This window comes from Eublepharis macularius, chromosome 1, assembly GCF_028583425.1.
Source record: "Eublepharis macularius isolate TG4126 chromosome 1, MPM_Emac_v1.0, whole genome shotgun sequence".
Classification (NCBI taxonomy): domain Eukaryota; kingdom Metazoa; phylum Chordata; class Lepidosauria; order Squamata; family Eublepharidae; genus Eublepharis; species Eublepharis macularius.
In genome coordinates, this window is record NC_072790.1 from 83190066 (window position 1) to 83213447 (window position 23382).

The window sequence follows — 23382 nt, forward strand, 5'->3', positions numbered from 1 at the left end:
AAGGGAGACATCGACACGGTGCTGGGGTGCTCCAGCCGCGTCCGATGAGCGACAGTGGCCAGAACGGAGAGGGGGTGGCTGGATGCGTCATGTCACTCCGGTTTGTAGAAGGGGAGCGGGGCGGTGGCGGTGGCGGTTTCGGGGGGTGGGGATACGGGCTCTTTTTCGGTCTCTATCTCTTCATCTGCCGCCGCCCCCAACCGCTGCTCAGGCAGGTCCCCCCCCTTCGCTCATCTCATAGCCTGCCCCCCCCACATGCCTTTCCCCTTCACATGCCTCCCTCTTTCCAGTCTTATCGCTCCACAAGTCACCCTCTCCCCCCATGTCTGAAAACATGACAAACCGGTAGCAGTTTGTCCTGAAATCTCTCTTCAGTCTCCCACCAGGCTTCATCATACGGAAGCATATGTAGAGAGCCTGTTGTTGGGTTAGGACCCAATTTTGGGGGGGGGGGGGGGACGGACGGAAAGAAAGAAAGAAAATACGGATATGCTGGACAGGTGATGAGGGGCCGGGGCCTGGCTGCAAGCCCATCTGTATTATGTCAGAACTAAGAGAGAAATTCTGTCAGGGCTCATGTATAGGGGATGGAATTGTTGGGGGTGGGTGAGAAGGTTGTACTGGACCCAGATGATGATGGAACCCTGCCTTGAGTAACCAGAAAGGGTTCCTCACCATCTACGATTAGTGCAGGGTCAAAAAGCCCTGCTTCTTTGATAATTTAAGTACTGTATATAGTGTCTCCTATTGCTACCTTCTGTAGCACCCTGCTGTCATTCTTCCTTCCCTTTTCCTTTACTTGTACTCTCAGCTTCTGCCATGTTAGCTCAAATTGTCTACCATGGTCTTCTCTATGTATCTGTCTCATCAGTAACTTTCAGACAAAGCTAGGTTTGTGAGGTCTGTAGCTATCCAGGTAATGAAAGTTTGCTGTTTAGGGAATGGAAAGATAACCGTGTGTTTTACACAAATCATAGTGTTTGCCTTAATAAATGATTATTTATAAGGTTAAGCTCCCCCTTAATATTTTATACCCACCCGTCTTGGAAAACTTGTGTGTTAAAAGCAATCTAGCTTTCCCTGAAATCTAATGCTTTTGGTATTCATAATTTATATGTTAAATTTTAAGCCAACAACCTTCATTTTCTCTCCTACTTATAGATGGGGAATACCTAGAAAGGCAATATAATGGCAACAGATGATGATGCAATGACATTTTCTAGCATTCTGCATGGTGGTAAGAGTTTTTTTTCTCCCCTAACTGGTCATTTTGTGGTTTTGATGTATATATAAAAAACCTTCATGCTGTAGAATTGTCATTAAAAATCTTCGAGAGAGAACTATTATGTTTTCTGAAGAATCTACACACTTGAAGTGCAATCTTAAGCAGACTTACTCGATTCTAACCCAGTTGAAATCAATGTTCTTAGACTGGAGTAACTGCTTATGATTGCACTGATAGTCCCCCACCATGCATTTTGATATTCTGTGGTGGCCTAATGCTGCCCTTTCTCTATGGAATCAATTGGTTTGCAGCCTTCAGTGTAGTAATACTTCAGGCAAGAATAAGATAGGATTACTGACTGTCTTGTCATGTAGCTTAGAGCAGTGTTTCACTACCAGGGTTCCCAACCAAGATTTAGGGGCTCTGCATGAAATTGTGGAATAAATAATTTGAAATACCACCAAATACAATACTTTGGGACCAAAAAGTTCATAAAAGTGCTTTTCTTCCAGCATTCTTAAAGATATACAGATGTCATATTTGAGAAGTTGAGAGGAATTCATGAACTCTTGTTTGTTATTGATTTATTTGCCTTTAATCACGGAACAGGATACTACCGGACTAACTTATTGACCACAGGAACAACATTAGCAATGCACTAAGCTGTCCACAAAGGCATCTGTATATCTTTAAGAGTATCATATAGAGTATATTTATTCAGGTGATATTGTATATTTATTGCTACCTTATTTATTACCTGGAACATCTGATATTGAATGTGTATTATATAATGTGTCGCATATTATTCACTTTGCAATTTATAAATTATAAAAATTATTTTTAAAAATTTATGTATACGATTCATATTCTACTGATTGGCAATCCAGAGAGGATTTGGGTCCTTCTTGTGTTCGTGTTGATTCTGTGGAGGCCTCTTGTGATAAGGTCAACTTTTTCTGGCCTGTAAATGCTTTCATAAGTAGAGGTTCCTTGGGATTTGAAAAGTTATTTTAAGGTTTCTCAATGGAATAACTTGGGTTACCTGCGATGTATGGATGCAGATATGTTGGTCAATCACAGTTACAGTGCAATTCTAAGAGCATTTTGTTGGGAGTAAGCCCCATTAGATGTAAGTAAGATTTTGAGTAGACCTGTTTAGAATGTTGCTGTTAGTTATACAGAGCGGGACCACAAGTGACGCCTGACACAGGTTGGACACTTGCCAGCTTCCCTCAAGTTTTGATGGGAAATGTAGGCAGCTTGGCGGAATGTTGGACAAGTGACAGTTGAAAAGTCCATTGGACAGCAGTCAGAGAGTCAAGCTGCAAGACCAGGATGCCTACATTTCCCATCAAAACTTGAGGGAAGCTAACTAGTGTCCAGCCTGTGTCAGGCGTCAGTTGTGGTCCCGCTCACAGTTAACTTGTAGGCTTTCCCTCAAATGCTGCATGTAACTAGAGCCAGTTTCTTAGCACAAATCTCCATTGTGGGGAGAGATGGTGAGGCAGCAGGTTCATACACCTTTTTACTTAACTGTGATTAAGCATGATGTCTGTAGCCAGCCTTGGTTTCTCATTATGGACTAATTAAAGGCTGTCTCTTTATCATTGTTAAAATTTCATTTAACGGGATGTGTTTCTTGTGCATGCTGGAAACTTCTCTTGCTGTCATATGTAGATCTTGACAGTTTACATGTTCTTTTTTCCTTTCTTTATTACAGTTTCCCCTTGTAGAGAAGATAATGATGAGAGTTCAGTGGATATTTATGATGGGTTAGACAATGGTCCAATTGTTTCTGGTATGTTTATGATGAAAAGCTTAAGCTTCTTGTGTTTTTGCTATTTCTGAGGAATTTTTTTCTGTCATGAAAAGTCCTGCGTATGTTGACTGTTAACTAATAGGATGGAGCCATAATGCAACTAAATTCCTTTAGTCATACATAGTACTCCCACAGTGCAATCCTATGGAGAATTATTCCAGTCAAAGCCTGTTGATTCAAATTGGCTTAGACTGAAATTACTTTGTGTGGCATTGTGCTGCTAGTCTCTTAACCATACTTAAGACTGTTACACCTATTCTTGTCCCTAGTAAATTCATATTTGATTTGAAGTGAGGACTTTATTACTTCTTCACTACTGCAATAGTAATGTTTATTTGTTGGTTTCTTTTATTGATTGCTGACTGCTGGACCGCTCATTCCTTAGATTCTTACAATAAGAAGCCCAAAATACTATAGATTCTCTTGGTTAGGGTATGTCTGTGGCCTTTGTTAACGGCAGACTGAAAGGCATATTTTACAAGGATCAGCCTACTGTTCTTGACAGTGACATAGGAAGCTATTGGCATTTCATAGGAGAATAAGAATTAACCCAAATTGTGCATTGGCCCTCATACGGAATTTTGCTTAAATACGCAATTTGTGTAGACAGATGTTCCAAAGCACACCCTGATTCTCTCTCAGATTAAATTAAATACATTATTTTAAAGTATGTTCTGCACTCTCCATAAAAATATCTTTGAGACAAATATGGAAGATTTAAGAAGTAGTATTTCTTGGACAACTTGAATCAGAGATGTGGCTTATGGGGGAAGACTTCATGTAGGATAAGCTGGCTTTCCTCTTCTTTTTTTATAATGTAGCATTTATATTAAAATGTGCCAGAACACTCACTGTATAGTTTGAGTCTAATATTTATGTAATTAAAAAATCTGAGAGGAATGCCAGCATCTGTCCAATTATCTTAGCATTTATTTCACAGTATGTCTAATGTTACAGGGGTATTAGTCCTTTAGTTTGTCATGGACTGTGATGCTTGAGCTTTACAGGCTTTTAAAATTGTGGGGCAAACAAATCTAGTGTAAAGGCAATGAGAGTCAGTGTGGTGTAGTGGCTTGAGTGACTGACTATGATCTGGCAGATCCAAGATTGATTCCCCACTGCCATGGAAGCTTGCTTGGTGACTTTGAGCAAGTCATATATTCTCAGCCTAACTTACCTCACAGGGTTGTTGTGAAGAAAAACATTGAGAGGAGAATAATGCAAGCTGCTTTGGGTTCCCATTGAGGAGAAAAGTTGGGTATAAATGAAGTGAAATTAAAAAAAAAACTTCTATGTCACTAATGTGTCAGAAATGGGCATATATGAGAAGCTACACAACTATTCCTCCTTTCTTTTTTTGATCGTTAAATGAATGCTGATTATAATTTGGGAGAGCCCGTAATTAGAGTGTCTAACTAGGATCAGGAAGACCACACTCAACCCATGAAAACCTACTGTGAGTAGCCTCGGGTTAATCACTGTCTCTTAGTTTAACCTGCTTCAGAGAATTGATCTGAGAATAATTATATGGGGAAGAACCAAAATATGCTGCCCTAAGCTCCTTTGAAGTTTATTGGAATAAAAATGTAATAATTTTTTAAAGTAAAATATAAGAGTTCTAAAATACCTGTTTCTAAGAATGACACGGTTGTTGTATCTCTCGTCTTGCTATAGGCAAGCATATAGTCTTGGATGTCAGTGAATGAATGTTCTGATTTTCCTTTGCTTAATTATGTTTGTCACTTGGATAGCTACAAATTAGCAGCCATCAATGGAGCATCTGCATTTTGGCTGTTGTAAGACATTTGATGGATAACACTGATCTTTATTCATTCCTCACTTGAAAGTCAGTATGACAATCTGTAAAGATACTTGCTTCAGCTAAAAATTCACCTTAAGTTTGTGCCTCCTGTTATTTAGGCAAGTCAGGTAAATCTTCCTATACTCCATATGTCTCTTATTTCTGTTTTATAGATTGAAATAATGGACATGGAAATTCTGGAAAAATTGGGAATTTTCTAAATATTTGACTATCAGTTACTGCTGTATTTTTATTAATCTTAGCACATAGCATTCTACATTTTTTAAAGCAATCCTGAGTCTCAAAATGAGTTCTTAATTACAGCTGCAGACCGAGTATATCTAATTCTGTGTCAAGAATAAGAAGACATTTTATGGGAAATGTGAACTTGAACAAACTTTTGGAAGGGTGTGGCCCTGCTCCCCCTCCACCAGCTGTTATTCTTTTACTATTATTTTTACTGTAGGCACACTGCAGCTTATATAATGACTGCAAACTTTAACAAAATCTCTGCCTATGTTGCAACCCTGATGTGTCAAATTTTGCTTGGAATGAGCTGCTGTCTTTCTCCAATAAATAACAGGATAAATGATCCTATCTGGTCTTTTAATGGAAGTGAGAAATCATCCAAGTAATATTATCCAATTCTCTCCCCCTCTAGCCAGTCTTGTTACAAAAGCAACCCCAAACGGAAGCAGTTTAAATCTGTTTGATGAGATCCTAATTGCAGAAGAAACAGCAAAAGAAGCTTCGTATAATGATGTATGTATTACAGATTAGTAAAGCAGTGCTAAAATTTTACCAATATATTGGAAATGCATTTATAATTCTAATTGATGGGTTAGCTTTAGTTTGTAGCAAAACTAAACAGGAATTTAGTAGCAGTTTAAAGACTTAATATTTTTACGTTATAAGCTTTTGTGGAATTTAGTTTACATCATTAGATGCGTGGATTCAGTACTACTTTTAACACTTAAGTAAACTATGACTGCTTTCACACATCGTTGGATAATGCACTCTATTTGTTATAGTAATCATTTGCAACTGGATTTTACTGTATGAAACAGGAAAGTCCAGTTTCAAGCAATTGTTTAAAATTTACTTCAAGGAAATAAAATGAAAGCAACTTCCCTTCTTAGTACGTTTTTATAAAATCCTGAACTTAATTTTTCAGTAAAGATAATTAATTCTGTATTTTAAATTTTTGCCTACAGTTAATCTTTCTAATAGTTGTTCAGTCTGTAGTAGGTGATAGTGTCACACTGCTTAATCTCTTTGGAAATTCTAGACTTCCTTTAAGAGAAACTTGTTTTTGTTGCTTAAAATTTCTTGTTGAAAATCTTAGGAATATATTTTGGGTGTAAGGAATACAAATATGTGCAATGGATGTAGTTAATAATCCTGGCTGATATTCTTACTAGAAGAGAGTGATGCAGCTTCCCAGAGAATCTTGGACCACTGGCTGATAGAACAAGCCAGAACATCTTTCCTTTTGAATTGTATTTAAAGAATGGCGTTATTTGCTTTTTGTCTATGTATACTTTTTAAAAAAAATTTGGTGGAATGCAAAAGGAGTTGTAACAGTCTTAACATCGTTGGTGTATAAATATGAACGAATATTTCTGTCTCAACAGTTGCAGGCCAAACATGAGAAATGTTTGCAGCAACTTCAAGAGTTGATGAAGAAGCTTCAGGAAATACAAGAACAGGTACTGTAGTATTAAATGATAATTCCATCCATGCTGCTTTGTGAAATTGAAAATGCCACACAGAGAGCCTTTCAATCTGCATTACTTGATTATTCTCAGTTAACTTACTTGGCTAGGGCAGCTCTTATCAGTGAAAAAAACCTATAGTAGGCTTTTGGTCGGTGAGGCTTCAAAGAAAAAAACTGCAGTGCACATGAGAAGGTCTTGGAAACCTCTCCTCTGTACTTTTAGTGTTAGGTTATAGCAAAAATTAATTCGTTGCATGATGTCTTGTGAAAGTATCCTATGGGCTAATTACAACACTGTGATTTGGATGCAAAGAATCCCTCTCATTTACACAGAATTTTAAGCCCCCCCTCTCCACCAGATGCAGCCCCTTATGTCTTGAACAGCTGTTCCAGAGGCTGGGAACAATGTAGTGGGATGGAAAGAAGTGAAAAATCATTCCACTTCCATTCCATTTGTATGCAAACGAGCCCTACATGCATGTATAGAAACCATAACTGGTTCCTACAGATCCACACAGAGTTCATTTGAGGAACAATTTTTCCTGCTGACCCCTGAGAAGTGCTTCTTAGGATCAGGAAAGCATGACAGAAAGATTTGGATTCAGTGTGGGGAGTTGCATCCAGAAAATGAAACCAGAATTCTCTTTTACCTTTCTCTTATAGGCTGTTCCTTAACTCTCACAGAAGCTCATTTCTGCTGCCCACCCCACCTTCACTTTTTGGCTTCAACTCCCTTGTATCAGCTCATGCTGTTCCTGTGGGTACCCTAATCGTTTGAAGCAGTTTTTCAGGATGTGGGGTTCTGCAAGGGCCTGTAATGGGAAGGAAAACACAGCAAAAATCCCTTATGTGAATTCATCTATTTGTGGCTGTTTTGGGTTAAATTCTTTGAATGGTATCCCATTGATGGCAAGCCTATATAGATATCTAAGAATTGTCTCCATCTCATAACTACCTTTTATTAACTATACCCGAAGAAGATTTTCACAGGATTCAAAAGTGTACACCTTTTATTCAACCCACTGATCCAGAAAGAAGGTTTTTTATGTAGCTAGCCTGTTTTTTTATGTAGCTAGCCTGACAATTTCACAGATGTTCTACTAAGCAAGTTATCATATATATTGTAGAAAAACATATAAAGCTTGGTAGTGGGGGAAACTTACAGATTTAATACAGTTGCATGTCTGAAACTGCAGGTGATTATTTATTTCTGCTTATATTAGTCGACATTTTGCTCTGCTTCAAGAGTCTAAAACTAGAAATCCATGAGTGCTTATTGGGGATTTCAGAACTGTTCTAAGCTTATGGTTATGATTTACTTTATATGTTACACTTAATATCAAGCCAATTGCATCATAGTGGATAATTAACTTAAATAAGATTGTTTCTAAAATTATTTGTAGCAGCTCCGGGCTTGCAGATGCATGTATGTAACTGTTTGCATGTATTTTTTTAAGTAGAATTCTATTCTACAAAATGAAAACCAGTCCTTGAAAAAGAATATTTCAGCTCTTATCAAAACAGCAAGAGTAGAAATTAATCGCAAAGATGAAGAAATCACTAATCTCCAGCGAAGGTACCAACATCAAATGCCAATAGCTTCTTTGTCAGAACATAATTTATTTTTGCAAAAACTCCTCAAGGATTGTAACTGAAAATGGGGTGAGAATGGAAGCATAGCTTCTTGTTGTTGTTCATATAGTGCTTTTAATGTTCATGGTGCATTCCAGAGTACAATGTCCCTGCTTGGAGCTTATATAGAAAGACAGCAAAGGGAGGAGAAGGTGGGGATAAATGGAGAACAATATGCATTTATTCCAGTTACATATGTGTAAACTTCTTTTTAGTAGAGAAGGCTAGTACCAAGACTTCACAGAAATAGGTTATTTTGAGAGAGAATTTGAAAGCAGTGATGGAGTTTGCATCATATACATTCCTAAAAATAACTCCATTGTCTGTTTTCTGAGAAGTTAGCACTTGCTGAAGTTTAGAGAGTTTTTTAAACAGGACTGCTTGAAATTGCATGAGGCTAATCATGCTTTCTTCAGCTGGTACATCTAGTGTTTTAGCCATAAAGTCCATTTCATTAATAAACTGTTTTTCCTGTAGTAGCAACAGCATTGATGAAAATGCAGTTCATTGGTTTTACTGCTGATAAAATGAGACTAGAATTAAATGGAAAACCAGGACACACAGGGCCTACAGAGCTGTGAAAGGAGCAGACTTTTGACTCCTTCCCCTTCGCACTTCAGCCCCTACAAATGTTTTGTGGGACCCGGAGGAACAGCATGGGGGGTTGCAGCCAGAAGGGGGAATGGGCAGATGTCTCTCCCTTACAATGTTGTAACCATGTCTGCTAAATATTTCTAAAACTTCCTTGAATGCTATCTAGTGGAAATGGAGAATGTAAATATTCTAAATAAATAATAAATCCTGGTACAGTTTTATAATATAGTACATTAAAATGTTGTCTTTATAAACAGGTTATTAGCATTTCCAGTTCATCAGAATACCTACAGTAGAACATACTTTGCAGCACCAATTAATAATGCAAGGAACTTTGAAGGATTGAAAAAAAATAATTGCAAAGATTTGCTTCCAGAGAACAATCCAAAGACAGATCCTAGGACTAAACCTCCGCTTCCTAAAGATGTTTCTCACAGTCATCTATCTTGTGATGCAGGAAATCAGAAATTTCATTTAGAAAAAAGAAATGCTCCCTGTGTAACTAGATCGCATCCAGAACTGCTTCATGATGACACACATTCAAGGTTGACAAATGTTAGCAATTCTTCTGTCAAAGAAAAGGGGAAAAAAGAAATAAGAAATGAAAACCATCATAGCAAGGAGAATGATTGCAGATATAAAACCAAAGGACACCAAAATATGGGTGGCATCACAGATGCAAAGTTGCAAGTTAATCCAGAAAACCCAGTCAGAAATGGACTCTGGAAAGACAGTAAGAACTCCAAACTCAAAACTAGCCCATATTCAGAACAAGGAACTGATATATTTCCTTCGGCTTTGGAGAAACAACCAACTCCTAATGATGGATTACTATCAAAAATGGAACATTCTAGTAATGATAGAAGGGAAAAGTCCCAAAACATAAAGCAGAAGGACATGAAAACACAAAGCAAAGATGAAAGCAGTAGCAGACAGAAAACTAAGCCTTCTGAAAGGAATCTTGAACAACAAAGAAGAAGAAGTGATAGCAATAGCAGTCCATCTAAAAAAAATATAAGTGATCAAAAATTAAGTAAAAGTTACGTGGAAGACAAAAAAGTAAAAGACAATGGTAACAGAAAAAACAAAGGAATGAATAATCATGAGTCCCAAGGAAGGAGACGGCTGTCATCACCACCTCCTAACAGTAAGCATAAACACAGCCATTCTAAGGAACTGAGCAGTAAACATGAATTTGAAAGCATGCATTCAAAATCTGAGAGACATCGAACTGAAGAAAAAAGAAAAAACAAGAGAGTGACCCTTGGAGAAAGCAAGAATTCTCAAAATGAAAGAACAGATTCGAAGGAAGTGTCGCAAAAAATAGCAAAATGTGTAAATAAAATTAAGGACTATAAATCAGTAGAACAAAACAAATCCTTTCCATCACAAGAAACTGACAAGATAGCAGATGGCATGGAAAAACAAAAGGCCACAAAAATTAGAAGAGACGAAGATCAGTTAAAAAGCAAAGACCTAAAGCTGAGTTTTATGCAGAAACTAAATTTGACCCTTTCTCCTGCAAAAAAACAAACAAGCGAACTCAAACAAGTAGGACAACCCACCAATGAATATGATGGAGGGATTCCAGGTGAACATATTAGTTCTAGTGCCACTAAGCAAAAAAACCCACCATCAGTACCAGTCGCAGACAGTACTGTTCCAGGCAATTTGGAACAAGTAGTTTCAGAGACCAAAATGGATATGGGTACTGAGAGGCTGCCGGAAACACTGAACACAGAGTCAACTAAGGTAACATCAGACATGCAACAAACAGTGCAGTGTGAACTGGTTGATAAGCTGCATGAAGCCAGTATTGAGACTAGAGAAGCAGAGGAAACATTTAAGGTTCCTAGCTTGGGAAGCCCCTTGAATCAAGACAAACTTCCAGGCAATAATTTTAGTGACTTGGAGATTATAAATTCTGTGGATTTTGATTCCTATAGTGTAATAGATGAGATTAGTGGAACAGATTCAGACTCGCTGATGGAGATAGAAGACTCTGGTAATTGTGAAGATGAAATAGTTGTGGAGCATCCTGGCAAAGAAAAAAACCTTCCCAAACTTGTGCCTCAGGATACAGAGGAAGAAAAGAAAATACTTAGTACAGATGGGTCAGTAACTGACCAGAAGTCATGTAACTTGAAGCTGACCTGTCTTGACCAAGGAAACCATTTAGAAATGTTATGTAATAAGGGGGTAAACTCTGTGCCTCTAGCAAGAGATGCAAACCCAGTCTCTGTTGATGATGATAATTCTGTACTGAGCATTGATCTCAATCATATGAGATGTATTCCAAAAGCAATCAGTCCACTTAATAGTCCAATACGACCCTTGGCTAAAGCACTCAGGATGGAAAGCACTTACACAGGACCTGTGAAAAGTTATAATATAGGTATGTTATTACCTTACCTTTGCTAATATTTTTTAATTTGCTAAATGGAGGGGAAACACTGAAACTAGAAGCCCTTTTCAGTCATTTTATCAGACATATGGGGAAGAACATGCTACATGAAATCTTCCCAATACGTATAGAGATGTAAAGTTGCCAGAAGTTTTGAAGCAACAGGAAAAAAGTGGAGAATGAATTTGGAGGGAAATTGAAATATATGCAATACTTTCCTATCAAATCTAAACTACTTTTACTGATTTAACAACATAAAGTGCTATAACTTAGTTACTATATAAAACTTAACATCTATTTTAAACAATATTTGGCATTTTATGGAATTTAAAAGTGTAAGTATATTTGTTTTGTATTAGAGAAGTTGCAAGTATGCCCTGTATTTGAGAAACAGTTGTGAACTGCTGCATCTTATACTACTATAGTACATGTATCTTAATTTTTGCCATTTGACAGGTAGAAAAAAATAAAAGTTGAAGACAGAAAACAAATTATGTAGTAAACAAAAGGAGTTTATTATTTGAACACAGGTACTCTCATACAGTCACAATAGGTAAAATTATCAACATTTATGGATATAAAGTTAAATGTATAACATTGAAAGCAGTGAACTTTCATTTAAATGCATCATAGCATATTAATTATTGCCAAAATTATTTAATTTATACAAAAAAATCTTGAAAATGTTTATATGTCTACAGTACACATAGTGATCATCAATATAACTAATTCTCAACTAATTCTCATCTGTGGATACTTAAAACCAGAGACCAGGGCCATGACAGGCAAGACATATTTCTACAAACCTGAGAAAAGCCCCAAATTTGCAGTGGATACAAAGTCTTTATTTCTTCAAGGAAAATATGGAGAGAGACTTGGCCAAAGCTAGCATGATCCTTGGATCTCTGTTCATCAGCAAATAAGGGACTATATTGTCTTTTGGTACAATAGGGGGTAGTTTATGCAAAATAGGAGTCACCCACAGTTCATGAGAGGACTTATAACGAGGGCATTCCAGTATTATATGGGGAAAGAATCAACCTTTTCCATGTTACATTTGCAAAGACAGCCGTTCTGAAGGGCAGAATATTTTCTCCGCTGTCAGCCTTGGCCATGCCTTTTGCCCTCTCCTTTATCCCCTTATGTCCTGGCTGGTTGAACAGCACTGTGTAACTACAACTTTCCCTCCCCACTTTCTTCCCCCACCACTCTTGGCCCTAATGTTGTCATTGTTATGTGTTGTTTGACCTTGGCAATAAATGTGCAGCACTGTGATTCCTTTTTCAGTTCCAGTTGTTTTTCCTCTTTAGAATTGTTTTTAAAAAAACAATCTTGCAACATTGTTGGGTTTTTTTTAAAAAGAAAAAAAATCCTGCTTAATATTTTGAACTTTTCCTCCAGAACACCCCAGCCAGTCAGAACACAGAATTTTCTTTTAAACTTTGGGGCTCAAACAGGATGAAGTAGAGGTTAACCACACACCCCTCTAATGGCCAAATGTTGCTATGCATGTACAAAAGCCCCTCACAAATACCAAAAATCACACTGATGAAACTGCTGACATTCATCTTTCCCTAGAAAGCCTGTAGCAAAAATGGCAACATACAAAAGAGAGAGTAACGGTATATACTTGCAAAACACCAAAGTAACCGTTACCAACTAACTAATCACTATGAAAGAATGTTAAACACGTCTTGTACAAAAATATGAAATTTACTCACACTGTAGATATGTCACAAAGTTGTTCCAGCCACTACTATTGGAGCAACTGGAGCACTCTATATATTTACACTTCAGTAAGAAAACTCAAGGGGGCAGTAGAACATTCAATAAGAGCCCCTATTGTTTGCAGAAGCATACAAACTTGTCGAAGCTACACAGAGCCTCTATGCAATTTCATCCAATTTCATATACACAAACTCAAAGCACCCTTAGGTTGCCTAAGTAATTTCAAACAGCCATTTTCCAAAATTGTAACTGTGTTTGCAGAAGCATACAAACTTATCGAAGCTACACAGAGCCTCTATACAATTTCATCCAATTTCATATACACAAACTCAAAGCACCCTTGGGTTGCCTAATTCAATTCTGACAGAAAATCAACTAGTAATTTCAAACAGCCATTTTCCAAAATTGTAACTGAACGGGTCAGCCAGCAAGAGGTCCCGTTTCCGGTATCCCCTTCTTCAGAGCAGTTACAAATACAGCACAACAAACAGCATTTCTATCATGGTTCCAAATCGCTCACCGGCGTGTATCATCCAAAATTGTAACTGTGTTTGCAGAAGCATACACGCAGTATCATACACGCCGGTGAGCGATTTGGAGAAGCAGAAGCATACACGCAGTATCATACACGCCGGTGAGCGATTTGGAACCATGATAGAAATGCTGTTTGTTGTGCTGTATTTGTAACTGCTCTGAAGAAGGGGATACCGGAAACGGGACCTCTTGCTGGCTGACCCGTTCAGTTACAATTTTGGAAAATGGCTGTTTGAAATTACTAGTTGATTTTCTGTCAGAATTGAATTAGGCAACCCAAGGGTGCTTTGAGTTTGTGTATATGAAATTGGATGAAATTGTATAGAGGCTCTGTGTAGCTTCGATAAGTTTGTATGCTTCTGCAAACACAGTTACAATTTTGGAAAATGGCTGTTTGAAATTACTTAGGCAACCTAAGGGTGCTTTGAGTTTGTGTATATGAAATTGGATGAAATTGCATAGAGGCTCTGTGTAGCTTCGACAAGTTTGTATGCTTCTGCAAACAATAGGGGCTCTTATTGAATGTTCTACTGCCCCCTTGAGTTTTCTTACTGAAGTGTAAATATATAGAGTGCTCCAGTTGCTCCAATAGTAGTGGCTGGAACAACTTTGTGACATATCTACAGTGTGAGTAAATTTCATATTTTTGTACAAGACGTGTTTAACATTCTTTCATAGTGATTAGTTAGTTGGTAACGGTTACTTTGGTGTTTTGCATGTAGCAAAAATGGGGCATTTTTTTAAGTGCAGAAATAAAAAACAAACATCACTTCACTTTGACTCCCTCAAGTGCAGAATTATAGAACCTGAAAGCGGATCCTTGTGGGCCAAATACCTGGAAATCCCTCTAAGTGTGCTATGCAGAAAAAGCTGTTATTAAGATTTCCCCTGCCACACATCTAAGCATGTCTGAGCATATCTAAAACTACAGGGTGTCTTACATAAATAACTTCATACTTCACTCAAGGAACTTCTTGGTTTAGCAGAGATTTCATCTTGGCTTTTTTATTCCCTAATACTCTTAACAGCTGTTCCCTGTTACAGATTATCTAGCACATAGATTTTAAGCATATCTAGTTAAAAATGAAATCATTGAATTTTTTTTTTTTAGTAAAGCAAATCAACAAAATGTGATTAAAATGGGGGGCTAAGAGATCACATTACACAATTATAATTTACAACAAATTTAACCAAGTTGTCCCGTTACACTCAGCAGATCTATGAGAATATACAACCCCCAAACTATTTGTAGAACCTTCATTTTTACAGACAGAAACAAATGTGGTTTAAGGTTTGCGGTCCATGTTCCCACAGTTTTTATTAAGGTAGAGAATGCAGCCCAAATTCTTTCAGAATCTTGAAAGATTTTTAAACTTCCTGGCCTGCTGTGTGTCTCAGAATGATCTGATTGAAGTTAGAAGTATGGGTGTGCGCATTGGGTTTCCAATTTGGGGTTTTAACCGAAATTGGGTCTGATTTGGAAAGATTCAGTGTTCCCAAATCAGCCCCAGCATTGCTGAGCCAATTCGGGAATCCCAAAGCAAAGCTTCCCGAAGAGATTTGTAAAGTGCCAGCTGCTTTACAGCTGATGGGAGGGGATTCCCCTCTCATCAGCTGAAAAAAGCCTTTTAAATGCTGGCTGCTTTTTTCAGTGGAGAGGAGGGGGATTCCCCTCTCATCAGCTAAAAAAAGCCCTTCAAATGCTGAGCATTTAAAAGGCTTTTTTCAGCTGATGGGAATCCCCTCCCATCAGCTGTAAAGCAACCATCATTTGAAAGCAACACTTTTCTTTCCAATTGAAAACGGCAAGAAAAGTGCTGCTTTGAACTTCAGTGTGCTCTGTAAAGATTCCTGAATCTTTACAGAGCATACCAAAGCATTTAAACATCCAAATCGTTTATCCTGAATTGTTTTCCTACTTTGGGTAAACCCGAATATTTTTCAGGTGCAGACCCCCTAGTTAGAAGGGCTGTTTCTGAATTCCTGGCTACCTGCACTCTACTAAATGTAGCGCACAGCTGCTAGGAATTCTGAACAGTTGAGCGCGCTGTTCTGAAACCAAATCAACTATCAAGTTCATATTGCCACTGAATTCTGTTTTGAGTCTTACAGCTGTTGGCTACTGTAAATACTTAAACTGTCCTGTTTCTCCTAGATTTAATGCCTGAAAATGCAGCTGCCTGTCCTGCAAGAAACATGTCCAGTGAACGCAACAAAGAAAATCAAAAACCATTTTGCGCAGAACCCCAGGTCTTAGAGATAGAATCACAACTGAGCACGTCTTCAGATGAATTAGAAGAAGGTGAAATTGTAAGCGATGATGATCATCTTAAAAATGAAAGAAACTCTGAAAACAGTAAAAAATCAAGAGGAAAAGCATCTTCTGAAAGATCCAATTTGGTCAGTAATCCACACAACCAAAATCCAAAGACTGTATCTTCCAATGAAGACAAAGAAAAATTGGCTTCTGGAAGAAACAATAAAGAAAAATCCAGAACTGGAAACATGATACCCTCCAAAGAAACAAAGAGAAAAAAACCTTTGAACATTGACTGTCTTGGTAAAATTATTGCTGAGCCTTCTACTATGCCTGAGTTTATGCAGATGCTAAAGGCTATCAGAAAGCAAGTACGGAAAAACTACATGAAATTTAAAGTACAGTTTCCAATACAGCATTTCCATAGGATTATAGATTCAGCAATTTCCAATTTTACATCTTTAGTAAAATATCTTAACTTCTCTAAAATGTCTAAATCAGGTCAAGCCTTAAAGTTGAATCTCTGTGAAGTTATAGAATCCAAGCTTAAGCAAATTAAAAGAAATAGTGCAATAGGTCATCTCTTTGAACAACAACGATCAGATATGAAGAAAAAGTTGTGGAAACTTGTAGACGAGCAGCTGGATAACCTATTTGACAAAATCAAGAAAATTCTCCTGAAATTATGCAATTTAATTAATATTGGCAATGAGAATGATGAAGGTAAACTTAATAAAAGAATTAAAGAGAGCCCTAAACACTTCACAAGTCGTAAAATGGAGGGAAAAAAACCAAAGAAACCATCTTTAAATTTTAGAACTCAAAAGGTTGGAGAATGTACCCTTCCAAAGCCTGTGGTGGGCAACCACCTGTCTAAAAGAAGTCACCATGACGCAAATAAAATGGATACAAAAAAAAATATGGTTACAAAATGTACAAATTCCTATACGGATAATGCAAAAGGATCTCAGACTGTGGTTGAACTTGTCAAAGAAAAGTCTATACAGGTTACTGAATTGGCTTTGAAAACTGGGAAATGTGAAAAAGACAGGTCACAACTGGATGGAAACTCTCATAAGTCTGATATTAGCTGTGGACTTCTCACAGAACAGCAAATGTCTGGCCTAACATTTAACCTGGTAAATGATGCTCAAATGGGTGAGATGTTCAAAAGTTTGTTACAAGGCTCTGATTTTTCAGAGAAAAATGTTGACTTCATGGATGAAAATCAGTGGGAATTCAGGACACCAGAAAAGCACCTACTAGGTGGACAGAACTGTGGAAATGATACTGTGTATGAAACAGAAGAATCATTTCCAAAAGAGCCCCGAATAGAGTCAAGGGTGCTTGATGGCATTAAATGGCCTATAGTTTCACCTGAAAGAGACTCAACTTTTTTAGCTAGACTTCCAATGCCTGTTGATCCAGATATTCTAGATGAAAATTGTATGTTTGACATTCCTTCTAGTCCGGCTTTGAAGAAAAGCGAGCCGTGCATTTTGGAAAAACCAAAATCTCTTGTGTCTTCTATTCTTCTGGAAGATCTAGCTGTGTCATTGACTATTCCGTCTCCTTTGAAATCAGATGGTCATCTTAGTTTTTTGAAGCCTGACATGTTTGGATCAGTTCCTGAGGATGTTCTGAGTGCACACTTCAGTGAAGACGCCCATCTTGAAGAGGAGGATGCTTCTGAACAAGATATCCATTTGGCTTTGGAATCTGATAATTCAAGCAGTAAATCAAGCTGCTCTTCATCATGGACAATCATGCCTGCTGCTCCGGGATTCCAATATTGCCCAAGCCTGCCAATGCAAGCAGTAATAATGGAGAAATCAAACGATCACTTCATTGTTAAGATAAGGCGTGCCTTACCATCTACCTCACCACCTGTTGATCAGGTATCCTCAGCAAACAATTCACCGGCCTCTTTTATTGAGAGGGGGAATAATGAAAGTATGTCTGAAGAAAAATTAGATACTTTAAATTCTAGAGGCCTGCCATTGAAAGGAATGGCAGTATCTAAAGAACAGAAGAATGTTACTGACTTTGATGATAAGATGCATGATAATGTTGAAAAAGAGTATGTTTCTAATTCTTTTGAGCCTATGAAGGAACCTTCTGTTTGTCATGAAAACCATCAGGTTCCTGATCTGTCTAAATCCCAGCAGGACTTTAATCCTAGTGTTCCTGACAACATGCTTAAATCTGTGGAGGATCTACTTAGTAATACTAGACAAGAGCAAGATTGTAACATGCCTGAGCCCCTTCATGAGCAACCTAGCAGTACAAGTCAGTGTCAAGACTCTGATTTGCTTGAACTCCATCAAATATCACATAGTGATGCTGGCCCAAAAGAAACCTCCGATTTACCTGATCCACCTAAAGAAGTGGGAAAATCCAGCTCTCCAGTATCTATTACAGAAATCTCAGATAAAACTTGCCACAGTGAAGACTTACCAAATGTCTTTAAGCTACCTCAGACACACTCATTGAAAGTGCTCCAAAAAAGAGAGGTATCCTGTGCTACAGCAGAACAACTTTCAGTTAGCTCTGCAGTTGTTCCACTTGTAGATGAGTTTTCTTCTGAGAGCCACTTTGATGTATGTATAGACTTGACAAATGAGACTCCCATGGAAAATGAAGTTGATTCGTGGAATCTTACAGCAGAATCTACTTTAAATGCTGGAACGGGAAGCTTTCATGTAGCAGATGATCTGTTGAAATGTGATGTTGGTGTGGTTACTGACTTGATAGCAAAGCAGGCTGACAAGCCTACCATAGGTGAGAATTTTGAAGAAAAAACTGCTTTAAACCTTGGTAGTCCAATCTCTGACAAAGAGAGCAAAAAAAGAAAACGGGAGAACGAAGAAACATCCAGCATAAAAAGACAAAGGAAGGAGAGCAGTGAACTGGCTTGTAAAAAGAATGACAAAAGTAGCAAAAAATCTAAAGAGAGTATGTCAGCAGCCAAGAGTTCATCCAGTAAAAAGGCTTCATCAGTTAGGGACAAAGATCATTTACCATCAACGCCATCTGTGCCACCATTAAGTCTGAATGCCAAAAATATAATAAAAAAAAAAGGAGAAGTCATAATTTCTTGGACAAGGTAAGAAAATCAAAAGTGAACTTGTGTTAGAAGTTTGTATGAGGTGGAAATTCATTTATGTATTCTTGCCCCCTGTGGTGTGGCCATTTAACACTTTACATCTCTGCGCTGCTTAATGTCTCCCAGCTTTGATCTGAATGAACTAGAACAAATATATAGACTGTACTTAGCTGCTGAAACTGGTTTTGTGATTGCAGATTTTTCAGTATTCTGAGTGATTGGTGATTACAGAAATGGAAGAGAAGGATAGGAGCAAGATCAGGCTGGAGTGGGACAGAAAGTATGTCTGTGCAATAGGGAGATGGTGAATGGTTTTGCTTGGAAGAGTGAAACAGAGGTTTGGAGTTGACAAAGCTGGGTACTGCAGGGAGGAGTCTTGTGATAAGTTTTGGGAGTTATGGTATGGAGTCTTGTTATTGTAAATTTTGGGAGGTTGCAGTAGGTCAATATGTACCTTGTCCACTAGGGAATCCAAAATTCCATTTAGGTGCATACACAGGACCACTGTTGGGGCATCTTACATGGGCCCTTTTGCCCTATTAAGTATATCAGCTTCCTAGTACTAGGTGGTTCAATCGTTTTCTGTGGTTTGTGGCTGGAGCAACACAGGCCACTTTGGTGATACTTAAAACTTCTGTTATTGCCTCAAGTTGTATGTGAGATCCTGAGTTTTTAATTGTCTTCACTTACTGAGCATCGTTGCAGAATAGTTGGGAAGTATAAGTTGATATTGTATTTTTGCCAGTGTTGTTTTGGAGGTGTATGCAAATGAACTCGTACAGCTAATGAAGCCAAAGACCAAACATATTTCTATTTTATTGCATTAAAAGAAACTGAGCTCAAAGAGATCTTGTCTGATTGGATCCTGGTTTAAATTTCTACAGAGAGAGGAATTTCCATCTGCTGGAGTGCATCTTCTGTGTCTTTCTTCTCTTTGCAGCCCAGAATGCTTCCCAAAATACTGCTCCAGCAGGATGGAAGATCCCTGTGAATAACTTCAGGGGTGGGGTATCAGATGGAAGTTGGCAAATTTCACCACACACAGAGAGAGCAATTTAACCCAGTTTCTTCAGGACAGAGTGATGGTTGCTGTTTTGGAGAAACATCACAATTCTGGAATTATCTGGTTTCTAAGGGGAATTGCAGAGGGCACTCGTTTGCCTTCATTATCTCAATAGTGTTATCTTCTGGTTTTAAAATTGCAAACACAGTCACTGTAGAATAGTTTGAAGTGCTAGCATTGGTAAATAGATAACTGTTTTCATTTCAAATATTCAAACGTGTTCAGAGGCATAAGTTTAACCCTCTTTTTCTTTTATAGAAATGATGACAGGGAGATTTTATTAGAATGTCAGAAAAAGGGACCTTCAGGAAAAACATTTTCTTCTGTTGCTGCCAGGCTAAATAAGAACTCAAATCAGGTACGTATTTGGGAAAACATTTGTATCAATATGCCTCACAACATTCATGTGTGTGTGGTTGAGCAATATATATCCACGGTAGCACAACAGTATGATACTATGCTGGGCGGATGCAAAGTTCTTCACAAAGGTGTGTCAGATTTCCTAAAATCTTACGAATTTGGTCTCTCATCTGATTAAATAATTGGTAGACAGGAGAGGGTTTTAAACTTTTATTTTTCATTTCCTCCTTGAGATCCATGCCTTCTCAGGGTCTACTCTTTGGAATGGTCTGCTAAAGGATGTATTATATGACTCCTTCTCTGGCAAGGTTTAGAAGGTCATGTAATGCTGCTAGATTCCAACGAGCCTTTGCAAGTTAACTCTGTGTGGAATTCTGCTGTTCCTGAAGTGTACCACTGTGGAGTTTACCCTTCAGGGTTTATAATTATGGATTCTTAATTTCTCTTGTGAGCTAGTGATATTATTAGCATTGGCTTTGAACTCTTTTATTTGGATTATCTGTTTTTCACCCAGATTGTTTATTTTACTTTGGGTGGGTGGTTATATTATTTTAATAATTAGGGAGAGTCTCAACCCTGTGAGACATTCCTGAATTCTACCCCTTTAAGCACAATATGTGTCCCGTTCCCTGATGGCAATTCATATTCCCCACTGATCAATTCTTGGCTTTCCTTTTTTTCCTGTTCTTTACAACTGGGGCTCATGTTCGAAAATAAAAAACTGGTGGGCACGAGACTGCTCAGTCAGCAAGTACAGGGAGAAGAGGGTGGTGGTGAACAAACTGGGCTCCAACATTGCAATATTACTGTGCATGCTTTGCAATTGAAAAAAAAACCACATCAGCTCCATCTCCCAGAAGAGGCGGCATGAAGCAGACGCTTCTCAACTCATCTGGAATAAGAGAGCAGGCATCAAATCGCCTTGAGGTTGTACAGTGCAGAATGCTAGGAGCCCAAGCTGATTCAGCGCTGATCAGCATGAATACTCAGTAGTGTGGGCTTAAAGTGTGCCATGAGGAATGGGCCAATAATTTATCAAAATCAAATGGCAAGTGGAACAAACTATGAGCATCTACTAAGAATAGATATGAGCTGGAGACATGCCCAAGAATAAAAACATTTCATTCTTTGCTCAGAGGTGTCAAAACAAGCAAAACTCTGAAAAGGGCGTTATAATTTTTTTTTAATGAAAATTTTGGAATCCCAGCAGAATACCCCTCTGTCCCTAACAGTGTCAGATTTCCTAAAATCTTACACATGTGGTGTCTCATCTAATTTTAGATGACTGGTAGACAAGAGAGGGATTTAAACTTTTATTTTTCATGAAAGTTAATGTTGTTACTGACAATGGACTCTGAACTCCTCACATCTTGTTTTATAGCATAGGTAAGTGTATGGTCACCCTGACCTAGATAGCCCAGGTGAGCCTGATCTCATCAGGTCTCAGAAGCTAAGCAGGGTCAGCTTTGGCTAGTAATTGGATGGGAGACCTCCAACGACCAGGATTGCAGAGGCAGGCAATAGCCAAGAAAATCCTGCTAGGGGTCGCCATAAGTCAGCTATGACTTAAGGGCACTCTCCCTGCACAAGGTGTGGTCAGTCGTCAGCAGCAGCGTTTTTTCCAGCTCTAGCTGTGATCATTCTGTTTACGTGGACGTTTGCCCCATACGTATGTGTTTACATGGAACGCACTGTGTGAAATGGACCTTAATCCTCAGAAAAGACTGAAATGTATTTAGTACAAAATTTTGTTTTTCAAGCATTTAATTCTCTTTTTCTCTCCACAGGTTGAAGAAAGATTCAAACAGTTAGTGAAGCTGTTCAATATGTCAAATTGCAGTTAGCAGCTACACTGTTGTTACTGATAATGGACTTCTGTGAGCATTTATGCACTGTGTGTTTGTGTGTGTGTGTGTGAGAGAGAGAATGAGAGAGATCCAAGTTAGAATAGTCTGTTGCTTATCTTGACAGTTGTATTTTAAATGCAGCATTTTATACCACACATCACCTTAAAAGATGTCTAGAATGTCTTGAGAATTTATAATGTTTAACTATCCTTTCAGGAATAGTCATAAGAATATATAAAAGAGAGTTAAGCAGCAGACTTGGTCTGTTCAGAAAACATGAGCACAACCTGTGAAGTTTTTCACTATATCCTGTAAACCCCTTTGTTCAGTATGGTGGATATGTTGGACATTTTGTAGAGTATATTTTGGTAGTATTTTATCATCCGTTCCAAATTTCTGCTGCTAAAGACAACAAACTTTTACATTCTGTATGCAAAAACGGTTTTCAAAGGCTCGCTTTGCTACTCCATGCTAACATAAAGCAGCTTCTCTTTAAAATGCACCTGCAATATATTTTAACATATTATGCAGTCAGTGTGCAGTATGAATATGTGCCTTAAGTAATTTAACCAAGAGATTCACAATCCAGTACTCATGAGTATAATCCAGAGAATATGAAGAGAGTTTATCCAAAACTAGTCTCAATCTGCAGTCTCTTCCAGGCAGAAATATAAAAAGTGTAAGCTTTGTCTTTCTGATCCAGCTGCCTGGAGTTCTTGCACAGGGCCTCTTCAGAAGCAGTAATTGGATCTGGGAGCTGGGATTGGTGGAGAGGGTGGATTTTATTCCCCTTCCAAATACTTCCTTGGTGTGATTACTGTTCTGAAGTGGTTCTAAATGCTTCATATGCTTATTTGATCAGGGCTTCTATAAATTCATTGTCACAGGTGGTATTAATTCGAAAGCAGCTACTGGAATATGGGGGTATTTTGGCTCTGTCTCCATGGAATGCCTTGTGAACAGCAGCAAAAATCCTAATTTCATCGAGGCTCTTCAGAAAGGATGTGGACGTTTATAAGAGCTCAGCATATTTCTTAAAGTGACTTTCTGCCATGCTGGAATGTTTGGGGTTTTTTTGTAAATTGTATAGTTTTAAATGTAAAGAGTTGTAAATATGTGTACAGGATCCTATATTGTATAAAATACGTTGTTATATAGTTTGTTTACCTGCAAATTTTGACTACATAACACAAGTTTTATTTTGTATAAACTAAATACTGCATACTGAAATACAAATCTGAAATTTTGTAAAATGAATGCACTTAAATGTTAATTAAAAGTTGACTTGAAGTGTT

The 23382-nt window shown here is 38.0% G+C and overlaps 1 protein-coding gene across 1 annotated transcript; it reads left to right on the top strand.

Annotated features, from left to right (window-relative positions):
- CASP8AP2 (caspase 8 associated protein 2) lies at window positions 1–23382 on the top strand. The gene is made up of 10 exons (XM_054986225.1): window positions 1–100; window positions 1162–1237; window positions 2946–3023; window positions 5507–5607; window positions 6480–6554; window positions 8023–8138; window positions 9046–11183; window positions 15610–18817; window positions 20139–20238; window positions 22028–23382. The coding sequence occupies exons 2-10, from the start codon at window positions 1189–1191 to the stop codon at window positions 22082–22084; spliced, it is 5922 nt and encodes a 1973-aa protein (XP_054842200.1). The 5' UTR covers window positions 1–100; window positions 1162–1188; the 3' UTR covers window positions 22085–23382.

Coding starts and splice junctions, on each gene's coding strand:
- CASP8AP2 (XM_054986225.1), top strand. CDS start 1,189: ATGGCAACAGATGATGATGCAATGACATTTTCTAGCATTCTGCATGGT. Junction 8,139..9,045: donor ATCACTAATCTCCAGCGAAG/GTACCAACATCA, acceptor CTTTATAAACAG/GTTATTAGCATTTCCAGTTC. Junction 18,818..20,138: donor GTCATAATTTCTTGGACAAG/GTAAGAAAATCA, acceptor TTTCTTTTATAG/AAATGATGACAGGGAGATTT.